Source organism: Saimiri boliviensis, chromosome 20 (genome assembly GCF_048565385.1).
Source record: "Saimiri boliviensis isolate mSaiBol1 chromosome 20, mSaiBol1.pri, whole genome shotgun sequence".
In the NCBI taxonomy this organism is placed as follows: domain Eukaryota; kingdom Metazoa; phylum Chordata; class Mammalia; order Primates; family Cebidae; genus Saimiri; species Saimiri boliviensis.
Window position 1 is genome coordinate 30,492,616 of NC_133468.1, and position 12,795 is coordinate 30,505,410.

Genomic DNA, 12,795 nt, shown 5'->3' on the forward strand with positions numbered 1-12,795 from the left:
GTATAGGAATAGGCAGTGTGTGCCATAGTTTGCCATCCCTTTCCCAAGGTCGGGGAAGAGGGAGGTAAGTTCTAGACATTTCAGAAGAGAAAGAAAAATACTATCTGAGCAATGGGTGATTGTCTTGAAAGCTTTCTAGAAAATTAGTCTAAAACAAGTTGCTTCATTTATTGGTTCCCCTGCTTGGCTTGGTTGGAATCTGGTGGTATGTCTGCTGCTAACATTTATAATGATTAATCTGAAACTCGAGGAGGGCTGTTAGCTTATCTGCATGGGCTGTCTTGGAGGGTGATTTGAGAGGTTTTGTTTGGAGCCAGGTGGATTTCAGTCAGGCTTCATCGTGCCTCTAGTTTATTTAAAAACAAACAAACGAAAACACCGTTTTCTCCATGGTGTGTCCTGCCAACAGCCTGCTCCCAGCATTTGAGTGCTGTATGGGCATTCCTGCTTCCCCAGCTTACTCTAAGTAAGGCAGGTTCTTAATTTCTCTTCTTTCCACTTTTGTCGTTCCTGGACATCTGGTAATAAAATGCTTTTCGCCGGGCGTGGTGGCTCAAGCCTGTAATCCCAGCACTTTGGGAGGCCGAGGCGGGTGGATCACGAGGTCAAGAGATCGAGACCATCCTGGTCAACATGGTGAAACCCTGTCTCTGCTAAAAATACAAAAAATTAGCTGGGCATGGTGGCACGTGCCTGTAATCCCAGCTACTCAGGAGGCTGAGGCAGGAGAATTGCCTGAACCCAGGAGGCGGAGGCTGCGGTAAGCCAAGATGGTGCCATTGCACTCCAGCCTGGGTAATAAGAGTGAAGCTCCGTCTCAAAAAAAAAATAAAATAAAATAAAATAAAATAAAATGCTTTTTGGTATTTTCTGAGCCAGATTGTTGTAGCCTAATGTTGGTGGACAAATTTATATTCAGGGGTTAAAAGATAATTCATTTCCTGGTTGGGCATGATGGCTCACACTTGTAATCCCAGCACTCTGGGAAGCCAAAGCAGAAGGATTACTTGAGCCCAGGAGTTCAAGACCAACTTGGGCAACATAATGAGACCCCCATCCCATCTTTATTTAAAAAATGAAGAAGAAGATAATTCATGTCCTTAAACTGCCCTTACACTATTAGTCAGGAATGTTGTGTTCACTTCCACTACATACCTCACAATCTCTTTTTTTTTTTTTTTTTTTTTTCAGTCAAGTCTCTATTTATGAGGTGGACAAGCAAGATTGTCGCAAATTTTGCACTACTGGCATCGATGGAGCCATGACAATTTGGGATTTCAAGGTATTTTCTACCTAACAGAACAAATCTTGTTGGTGTTAAAACTTTTTTTTTTTTTAAGAGATAGGCTGCTTCTCTGTCACCAGGCTGGAATACAGTGGCGCAATCATGGCTCACGGCAACCACCAACTCCTTGCCTCCGTCAGCCCTCCCACCTCAGCCTCCCGAGTAGCTGGGACAACAGGCATGCACCATCATCCCCCGCTAATATTTTTACAAAACTCTTGTGAGAAGAATGTTTCTCATTTCTTGAAACAAAATGTTAAATCTAGTACATGTAAGATTTAAATCTAGTCCTAATGTAAGACATTAAACTGGAAATGTTTTTTTTTCTTCTTTCTTTCTTTTTGAGATGGAGTCTCGCTCTGTCACCCAGGCTGCAGTGCAGTCATTGGTGCAATATTGGCTCACTGCAACCTCTGCCTCCTGGGTTCAAGTGATTCTCTTGCTTCAGCCTCACCTGTAGCAGGGATTACTGGAGCACAGTACAATGCCCAGCTATTTTTTGTATTTTTAGCAGAGGCGGGGTTTCACCATGTTGGCCAGGCTGGTCTCAAACTCCTGGACTCATGTGATCTGCCTGCCTTGGCCTCACAAAGTGCTGGGATTACAGGTGTGAGCCACTGTTCCCAGCCCTGGAGATCTTTCTCTTTTTTTTTTTTTTTTTGAGGGGGAGACAGAGTTTCACTCTTGTTGCCCAGGCTGGAGTACAGTGGTGCCAGCTCGGCTAACCACAACCTCCGCCTCCCAGTTCAAGTGATAGTTCTGTCTCAAGCCTCCCGAGTAGCTGGGATTACAGGCAAGTGCCACCACACTGGGCTAATTTTGTATTTTTAACAGAAATGGTGTTTCTCCATGTTGATCAGGCTGGTCTTGAACTCCTGACCTCAGGTGAGCCACCTACCTCAGCCTTCCAAAGGGCTTGGGATTAGAGGCATGAGCCACCACGCCCAGCCGGAGATCTCTTTACAACCTAAAAGTCATCCACAGAAGAACAGCACATTCTCAGTGAGAAGAAATGTTTACTTATAGATGTCCATTCATTCACTGAGGAAAAATGGAGTGCTGTTTTAGAAGCAGGCCCTATTGGACACCAGCCCAGATTTAACTATGTAGATATATATTTATGGCTTACACTAATTAATTTAATAAACATTTACTAAGTATCTGTTGGTTCCCATGCATGGTGCTGGACACTGAACTAGCCTGTCTGGTAGAAGAGAGAGGTGGATACAGGGGCTGGGTAGGGGATTTGGCAGAGCTCAGAAGAGAAGCCAGTGCCTGTTTTCATACAGAGGAGTCTGGGACTATGTGTGGACTGCCTGCGCTGCAGGGAAAAGGTTGCACTTGAGCGGCATCTTGAGCTGCCATGGATTTTGGAGGGGAGGGGGCTATGAGTTGAGAAAGCACAGGCGAGCATCCTAAGCTGCAGGCGCAGCACAGCCAGGCTAGCCTGGGCTTCAGAGAGTGTACACTGCCTTTGAGGCACTGCCCATGGTGTGGTCCTACAGAAGCATAGGATGAAACTAGAAAAAAGAATTGTGGCCAGCCAGGCGCAGTGGCTCATGCCTGTCATCCCAGCACTTTGGGAAGCCAAAATGGGAGAATCGTTTGAGGCCAGGAGTTTGAGACCAGCTTAGGCAATATAGCGTGACCTCATCTCTATAAAAAAACCAGGTGTAGCCAGGCACGCTGGTCCACGCCTGTAATCCCAACACTTTAGGAAGCTGAGGCTTGCTTTGCCTCCCTCCTTCCCTGTCTTGAATGCAGTAGTTCAAGACCAGCCTGTGAAAATAATGAGACCCTGTCTTTATTTAAAAATATATATAATGGGCCAGGCATGATGGCTCATGCCTGTAATCCCAGCACTTTGGGAGGCCAAGGCCGGTGGATCACGAGGTCAGGAGTTGAAGACCATCCTGACCAATATGGAGTGAAACCCTATCTCTACCAAAAATACATAAATTAGCTGGGCATGGTAGTATATATATACGAGCTAGGTGTAGTGACGTGTGCCTTTAGTCTCACCTACTTGAAAGGCTGAAACAGGAGGATCACTTGAGCCCAGGAGTTGGAAGCTGCAGTGAGCTACGGTCACACCACTGCACTCCAGCCTGTAGCAATAGAGCAAGACCCTGTCTCAAAAAAAAAAAAAAAACAGCCGGGCGCGGTGGCTTAAGCCTGTAATCCCAGCACTTTGGGAGGCCGAGGCGGGTGGATCACGAGGTCAAGAGATCAAGACCATCCTGGTCAACATGGTGAAACCCCGTCTCTATTAAAGGTGCAAAAAATTAGCTGGGCATGGTGGTACGTGCCTGTAATCCCAGCTACTCAGGAGGCTGAGGCAGGAGAATTGCCTGAACCCAGGAGGCGGAGGTTGCGGTGAGCCGAGATCGCGCCATTGCACTCCAGCCTGGGTAACGAGAGCGAAACTCGGTCTCAAAAAAAAAAAAAAAAAAAAAAAAACAGAGGAGTCACAGGAGTATGCCCAGAGCCTGTGAGTGGGGTCAGTGGGGACAAGGGACACCGGGCCTAGAGCATCTCTGAAGGTTTAGTCCTGGGAGAGCCTGTCTCAGGTGGCAAGGCCAGGTTCAGGGTGGGGACAAGCCGAACCTCCCCCAGTGAGGAAGGAGTGATAAAATACCTAGCATGGGGAAAACCTCACGGTGGACACTACTCAGTGACATCAGTATTCTTCCCGCCTTTTCCAAGACCCTCGAGTCTTCCATCCAGGGCCTCCGGATAATGTGAAGCTGAGTGAGCCTCCGCCATCCAGCATGACAAACTGTGGCCGACCGCAGCTGTGCCGTGGCACGATGGTGAGGAAGCCAGCCCCGAGGAAACACTGAAAACACATATCACACCAATACCTTGTGGTTTTGTTTGAATATAAAATTGGTGAAAGTGTTGGTTTTTTAAAAGCAGTGATTTTGTTGTTGTTTTTTTTTTTTTTTTTGCAATTTCATTCCATTCTTGACCAAAGCTTCTCTTTAAGTAGTTTATTATAGAAAATTGTCACACTAACTTAAAAGACAGGGTGAGGGAGATACGTAAATTGTCCACTAGAAAATTAAATAAAAGAACTGAATGTGGTTTTGGTTTTGTTTCCTCGTAGTATTTCAATTTTTGGTAGAAAAATATGAGTGAATTCTTCATTCGATTAGTTTTTTGTTTAGGTAAAATCTTAAGATTCTTGGTTTCTTAAATTGAACCATTCTATACAACCTAGAACCAAAAAGAACCATTTAGTGGGAGGTGAGAGAAAACCATTTCTGAATGTTGCAATACTTCTGCAAAGGAGGTTGCGTCGGTCTGTTTTGTGTTGCAATCAAGGAATACCTGAGGCTGGCTAATTTGTTTAAGAAAAAAATATTTCTTTGGCTTATGGTTCTGCCGGTTGGACAAGAAGCATGGTGCCTGCATCTGCTTTTGGGGAGGCCTCAGGAAGGTTTTACTCATGGTGGAAGGTGAAGGGAAAGTGGGCGTGTCCCATGGCAAGAGATGGTGCAAGAGAGAGCGGGAGGATCAGGCTCTTTGAAACAACCAGGTCATAGAGTGAGAACACACTCATTCCTGCCAGGGGACACCATGCCATTCCTGAGGGATCTGCCCCATGACCCAGACACCTCCCACCAGGCCCCACCCCAACACTGAAGATCTCATTTCAGTAAGAGATGCAGGGAGGAAGCAACCACAGGTGTACTGCTGGGAGTCTGCAAGGGCGTGGGAAAAGGGAAAAGTCCGCGTTTGGCTTAGAGATGATTGTGCCCACACTGAGCTACTTTCATCATGATGAGACGTGAAGCTTGACATTCCACAGCAGAGAATCTTAAGAGGTACAAGTATAAATGAAAAGCAAAGTAAGTAGTAGCCAGAGCTGGGCCTCCCTTGATCTCACGGCCCCCTTCTAGAATGCTGGTAACAGTGCTTCCCAAGGCACATCATGAGGTGCTCAAAAGAAGGGAATTTTGCCCCCTTGGTGACTCATGGGAAGCCCTCGCTCCAAGAGGGAATCCTATCCAGTACCAGGCCTCATGGCCCTGCCTGGTCCCTATAGTGTCCTCTCAGGGCCCCCAGTAGCAGGAGCTCCTTTGTGTAGTGTACACAGTGCATTGGCAAGGCTCTATGAGGGTAGACAGAAGCCGACCATACAACAGGAATTAGCTAAAGATTTTTAGCCAGGCTCAGTGGCTCACACCTGTAATCCCCACACTTTGGGAGGCTGAGGCAGGCAGACCACAAGGTCAGGAGTTCGAGACCAACCTGGCCAACACTGAAACCCCGTTTACCAAAAATATAAAAATTAGCAGAGCATATTGGCACACATCTGTAATCCCAGCTACGCGGGAGGCTGAGGCAGGAGAATCCCTTGAACCCAGGAGGTGGAGGTTGCAGGGAGCTGAGATCACACCACTGCACTCCAGACTGGGTGACAAATCAAGACCCTGTCTCAGAGGAAAAAAAAAAAAGATTTATCTTTTAGTGTCATCACCTGGTTTGGCCAGCAAGCCCAGAGATTTTTAGAGAAACGATGTACTCCATGAAAGAAACACAAAAAGAAAACAAAATCGGCCAGGCGTGGTGGCTCACACCTGTAATTTCAGCACTTTTGGGAGGCCAAGGTGGTCAGATCACTTGAGGTGAGGGGTTCAAGACCAGCCTGACCAACATGGTGAAACCTCATCTCTTAAAAATGCAAAATTAGCTGGGCATGGTGGCATGTGCCTGTAATCCCAGCTACTCAGGAGACAGAAGCATGAGAATTGCTTGAACCTGGGAGGCAGAGGTTGCAGTGAGCTGAGTTCACACCACTGCACTCCAGCCTGGGGGATAGAGCAAGATACTGTCTCCAGAAAAACACAAACAAAATTGACTTCCTTTGCATCCAAGAACTTAACCACAGAGTTATTTTGCGGGTTTTTTTTCTTTTTTAAATGAAAACATTTTGAAATTATAATAGAAACAGGGTCTCCCTATGTCACCCAGGCTGGTCTCAAATTTGGTTTAAGCAATCCTCCTGCCTCAGCCTCCCAAAGTGCTCAGATCACACACGTGAACCACCATACCTGGCCTATTTTTCCTTCTTTCTTTGTTTTTCAGATGGATCCTCTAGCTCTATCAACCAGGCTGGAGTGTAGTGGCGCAATTCGGCTCACTGCAACCTCCACCTTCCAGGTTCAAGCAATTCTTGTACCTCAGCCTCTGAGTAGCTAGGATTACAGATGTACACCACGATGCCTGGCTAATTTATTTTGCTATTTTTTAACACAGGTCATTCCTCATCTGGGGAGGAAGGCCTGCTCCAATCTTCACAGCCAGAAGCCCTCAGTGCTTTATTTCAGTACTAGGGTCTTTGAGTTCATGATGCTTTGTCCTCCTTTCACTCTACCTTTGAGACTCAGACCAGGCCTCTGTAAACAGTGACTACAGTCTGCAGTGCTCTGAGACAGTTCTTCAGGAAAGGTGTGTGAGCCACACCCTGAATGCCATACTTTTTTTTTTTTTTGAGACGGAGTTTCACTCTTGTTACCCAGGCTGGAGTGCAATGGCGCGATCTCGGCTCACCGCAACCTCTGCCTCCTGGGTTCAGGCAATTCTCCTGCCTCAGCCTCCTGTGTAGCTGGGAATACAGGCACGCGCCACCATGCCCAGCTAATTTTTTGTATTTTTAGTAGAGACGGGGTTTCACCATGTTGACCAAGATGGTCTCGATCTCTTGACCTCGTGATCCACCCACCTCGGCCTCCCAAAGTGCTGGGATTACAGACTTGAGCCACCGCGCCTGGCCATGAATGCCATATTTCTAACTGTGCTGGCACCAAGAAAAGCACTTGGAAGCCATTAACTATCCCTCATAACAATTCTGTAGGGTTGGAACTGTTACTAGCACATTTTCCAGATGACAAAAATCCAGAGAGGGGAATGACCAGTCTCTCCAAAGGCCTGGTAGTAACCACTAAGCACGTGCTCCCCACTGGGCGAGGGAAATACCTTAGTGACAGCCACTTTCAGCTCACCCACACTCAGGGGCGGGGCCATGTCACTGGAACTGATGAGAACATATTTAAGACTGGGTGCAGTGGCTCACCCCTGTAATCCCAGCACTTTGGGAGGCCAACGTGGGTGGATCACATTAGGTCAGGAGTTCAAGACCAGCCTGGCCAATATGGGGAAACCCCTTCTCTACTAAAAATACAAAAATCAGCCAGGCGTTGGTGGCATGCACCTGTAATTCCAGCTACTGACCCAGCTCCTAATCCCAGGAATTGGTGGCATGCCCCTGTAATCCCAGCAACTCAAGAGTCCGAAGCATGAGAATTGCTTGAACCTGAGAGGCACAGGTTGCAGTGAGCCAAGATCACGCTACTGCCCTCCAGCCTGGGCAACAGAATGAGTCTCCATCTCAAAAAAAAAAGAAAAAAAGAGCAAGAAGGTATCTGATGACAATACCTTGTGGGTTTCATTGTAGACCTCAGTTTCTCAAACTGACACATCAGGCCACATGGCTTGGAAGGGGGCTGTGCAGCAGGGTTGCAGCCCCGTCAGAAGCCTGGGATGGGATGTGGAATGCTGAACAAGCGTTATGGGGGCCCGAGCTGTGGGGGACATCTGCCCTGCGGGCCTTTAGCTACCTTACCAGATATGTGGCTTTGGGGCTTTGGCCTCAAGGTTTTCTCCTCTTCCCTCCTGCTGTCAGGTAGGATGGACCCTTTGATCCCAGGGAAAGTGACCCAGGGGTTCACAATCTGCAGTGGACCAGTGGGACAAAGGGGAGATTATACTGGATACTGGGAGCTCTTAGAAAAGGTCCCCACCCCTCTTCCATCTCCTGTCTCCCTGGTCTGCCTTAGCCCACCCACTGCTTGTCTGCAGTCAACTTGGCTGCCATTTTGTGACCAGGAGGCAGTAAAACTGGTGCTTGAACCTGGGAGGCAGAGGTTGAGTGAGCCAAGATTGTGCCACTGCACTCCAACCAGACTCCATCTCAAAAACAAAAAAAAAAAACAAAAAAAAGAGCTGGACACAGTGGCTCATGCCTATAATCCCAGCACTTTGGGAGGCTCAGTGTGGGCAGATTGGCTGAGTCCAGGAGTTCCAGACCAGCCTGGCCAACATAATAAAACCCGTCTCTACTAAAAATACAAAAATATTAGCCGAGCGTAGTAGTGCACACCTGCAATCCCAGCTACTCAGGAGGCTGAGGCAGGGGAATTGCTTGAACCAGGGAGTTGTAGGTTGCAGTGAGCCAAGATGGCACCACTGCACTCCAACCTTGGCAAGAGAGGAAGACTGACTCAAAAAAAAAAAAAAAAAAAAGTGGTGAGGGGCAAGGAGGAGAAAGCCAACAAGAACCTAGGAGATGGCACCAGCTCTGGCCTGTCTCCCCCGTGTCAGCCAGCCCCGGAGAGTCACGGCCTGGGTTTGTGGCTGCATTTCTTAGAAACTCAAAAAGGCAATAAAGGAAGGGGGAGTGTGTAGCATCTTCATCCCAGGGCCCTGCGCAAAGCCAATTCCAGGAAGAAACAGAGAGCTCTCCAAGTTGTTCTGGGAGCTCCAGATGAAATCCTTCCATCTCCAAGTTCCCTAACCCAGAGTTTCTCTACATAGGGCTTAGAAAACTTTCTTCCCCAAGGGAGCCATTTCAAAGAATGCCATCCATCACTTTCCAGTCTGAGGTCTGTTTTCTCCCATGCACTGGGTCTTCCCTCCACGACTGTAGGCCTGTAGGATGGGTGTGTTCAAACGTGTGCCCTGAATGAAGAGACTCACACAAACAGGCTTTGTGTGAGCAACGTGGCTGTTTATTCACCTGGGTTCTGGCAGGCTGAGTCCAAAAAGAGTCAGTGGAGGGCAGTGGGAAAGGAATTGGTTTTATAGGTTTGGGGTAAGCAGTGGAAAGTTACGGAAGTTACGGTTTAGGGTGGTTTTTGCAAGCTGGGAGGGGGTTGTAGGGTCTGGAGTCACGAGGTTGACCAAGGTTGGTTACAAAGTCCAATTGCCTCATCAATTGAGGTGGCAATAAGGAACAATAGAAAAATGTCTCTAGTTAATTAGGCACGCAGAGGCTGGTCATTTCTTCTCCTTTTGTGGTTTTCCAGTTACTTCAGACTTTCTAGTTCCAGGAAGCAACCCAGAGGTGTAGGTGCAGGTCACAGGCGTCACCATGGCTCAACTTAGGGTATGGCCTGTGGTGCAGCCAATTCAAAGAACCTTGCATTGTGGGCAGGCAGGTGGGCGCTGCTTGTCAGCTTCACTTAACAGATGTGGAAACTGAGGCACGGTTACACTACAGATTAAATGGCAGCACCAGAACTGAACTCAGTTTTCTTTTTTTTTTTTTTTTTTTTGAGATGGACTCTTGGTCTGTCAAGCAGGCTAGGATGCGTCCTGGTCCAGTGATTTCGGCTCACTGCAACATCCACCTCCTAGTTTCAAGTGATTCTCCTGCCTCAGACGCCAGATTAATCCCTCAGCTGGGATTACAGGTGTGTACTACCACGCTCAGCTAATTTATTTATTTTTTTTTTTTGAGACAGAGTCTCGCTCTGTCGTCAGGCTGGAGTGCAGTTGCGCAATCTTGGCTTACTGCAACCTCTGCCTCCTGGAGTCAAGCAATTCTCCTGCTTCAGCCTCCTGAGTAACTGGGACTACAGGCAGGCCCCACCGTACCCAGCTAAATTTTTTTTTTTTTTTTTTTTAAGTAGAGATGGGATTTCACCATCTCTACTAAAGAGATGTTAGCCAGGATGGTCTCTATCTCCTGACCTCATGATCCATCCGCCTCGGCCTCCCAAAGTGCTGGAATTACAGGTGTGAGCCACCGTGCCTGGCCTTTATTTATTTATTTATTTATTTTAATTATTACATTTTCTTTTTTTTTCAAGATGGTGTTCCACCATGTTGGTCAGGCTGGTCTTGAACTCCCGACCTCAGGTGATCCACCCGCCTTGGCCTCCGAAGTGCTTGGATTACAGGTATGAGCCACCAAGCCCAGCTGCCCGGCCTCTTTTTGTATTTTTAGTAGAGACGGTATTTCGACAAAGTTGGCCAGGCTGGTCAAACTCCTGACCTCAAGTGATCCGCCTGCCTCAGCCTTTTGGATCTAGGATTACAAGCATGTGCTAGGATTACAAGCATATGCTAGGATTACAAGCATGAGCCACCGCACCCAGCTTTTTTTTTTTTTTTTCTGAGACAGAGTCTTGCTCTGTAATCGGCTCACTATAACCTTTACCTCCTGTGTTCAAGTAATTCTCCTGCCTCAGCCTCCCAAGTAGCTGGGACTACAGGCGCGTGCCACAACACTTGACTAATTTTTGTGTATTTTTGTTTGTTTTTTAAATTAGAGACAGGTTTTTACTATGTTGGTCAGGTTGGTCTTGAACTCCTGACCTTATGTGATCAGCCTGCTTTGGCCTCCCAAAGTGCTGGGAATATAGGCGTGAGCCACCGTGCCCAGCCTGGACTCAGTTTTCTAACACCAGTTGATTATTCATGTAACAGATGTGTGCTGAGTGACTCATGCACCAGGCTCTATCATGGGCCCAGGGGAGAGTAGAGAGAACAGTACAGCTACCGCTGCTGTTCTCATGGGCTTCTAGAGCCTTTACATCAACTCAGGTGACCTTAGTTGCATTTTCACAGTTAGGAAAAAGGAGTCTCAAGGTATACATATTTGTTAGCATGCTTTGATGATTGGCAGCAGAAAAACTCAAAGCAGCCTAAAAATAGAGGCTGTACACTGTAGCTCACGCCTATAATCTCAGCACTTTGGGAGGCTGAGGCAGGAGGACTGCTTGAGTCCAGGAGTTCGAGACCAGCCTGAGCCACACAGAGAAAGCCCCGTCCATACAAAATTTTAAAAATTAGCTCGGTGTGCTGGTGCACATCTGTGATCCCTTCCAGCTATGAGAGAGGCTGAGATGGGAGAATCACTTGAGGTCAGGAGTTTGATACCAATATGGGCAATGTAGCAAAAATGCTGTCCCAATAAATTTTTTTTTTGTGAGAGGGAGTCTCATTCTGTTGCCCAGGCTGGAGTGCAGTGGTGCGATCTTGGCTCACTGCAAACTCTGCCTCCTAGGTTCAAGTGATTCTCCTGCCTCAGCCTCTTGAGTAGCTCAGATTACAGGTGTGCACCACCATACCTAGATAATTTTTTATTTTAGTAGAGACAGGGTTTCACCATGTTGGTCAGGCTGGTCTCAAACTCCTGACCTTAAATGATCTACCTAACTTGGCATCTCAAAGTGTTGGGATTACAGGCATGAGCCACCGAACCCAACCTATAAAAATTTTAAAAATCAGCTAGGCATGGTGGTGCACACCTGTAGTCCCAAGCACTTGAGAGGCTATGGTGAGAGGATTGCTTCAGCCCAGGAGTTGGAGGCTGTAGTGACCTGTGATGGGGTCACTGCACTACAGCCTGGGCAACAGAGCCAGACCCTGTCTCTAAAACATTAATGAATTCATTAAGCGGATAACTTGACTCACATATCTGAATCTTTGGTGGCAGTTTGGGCTCAGGCTGGCCAGTCAGAGGGGACCAGAGCCCCAGTCACTTCTCTGGCCTTCTCTCTGCTCTGCATTCTCCCTGCCTTAGCTTCCCTTGCTGCTGTTCCACTTCCATGTTTTACTTCTGAGTCCAGATTCCTGCAGCTTGCCCAGAGGGGGCTTCCAGTGCTGGATTATCAGCTGGGCTTTGCTTTGATTGGTCATCTTAGGTCACAAGTCCAGGACAGGGAACACTGTGAGCTGATTTAGACGACTCAGGGCCACTTGGGGTCATTCCCTGGGCACCTACAAAGTGGTGGGGTAGGACGGAAGCCAGGGAAGCAGCAACAGGGTCACATCAGTTACCCTATACTTGTCCCTGTGGGAAGAGTGCTGCTGATACAGACCCCTTGAAGTTTTTTAGCTGCTTGAACTAAATCCACCACCTGAATTTGCTGGCTGCCAACATTTCTGAGCAAATCTTCAGGAGCAGCAAGATTGGGGGACTCACAAAAGTTCAAGCACTTCCTGTGTCCACATTGTGTGACCCGCTCCACACACTTGGACACATTTAATCCTCCCAGCCACCCACCCCAGGGGGTCGAACTCAGTGGAAAAGAGAGTGGCAACTAAGGGTACCTCCAATGGGGAGGGGGTTGGGCAAAGCCACCTGAGATCGCCAGCCACATCCCGCAGGACAAACCAACGTCAGCAGGTGAAGACAGGGTGGGAAAAGTGCTCCAGGCAGAAGGAACAGCATGTATGAAAGCCTCTAAGCCTGATGGGGTGGGAATCTCGCCTGGGACCTCCTGAGATCCAGGAAGACCCTGGACAAATACTAAGGAGAGGGGTCTGAAGGAGGCGAGAGGAGGGAAGGTTTTGTTTGTTTCTGAGAGTCTCGCTCTGCCCAGGCTGGAGTGCAGTGGCCCCATCTTGGCTCACTGCAGCCTCCGCCCCCCAGGTTCAAGTGATTGTCGTACATCAGCCTCACAAGTAGCTGACATTACAGTAGCTCACCATCA

The 12,795-nt window shown here is 47.9% G+C and overlaps 1 protein-coding gene across 1 annotated transcript in view; it reads left to right on the forward strand.

Moving 5' to 3' along the window:
* Positions 1-4,372, forward strand: part of ARPC1A (actin related protein 2/3 complex subunit 1A) — a 39,581-nt gene extending 35,209 nt beyond the window's left edge. The window contains exons 9-10 of the mRNA XM_039460368.2: positions 1,192-1,282; positions 3,992-4,372. Coding sequence (XP_039316302.1) covers positions 1,192-1,282; positions 3,992-4,030 — 130 coding nt within the window. The 3' untranslated portion in view covers positions 4,031-4,372. The remainder of the gene's footprint in view (positions 1-1,191; positions 1,283-3,991) is intronic.
* Positions 4,373-12,795: the final 8,423 nt, after the last annotated feature.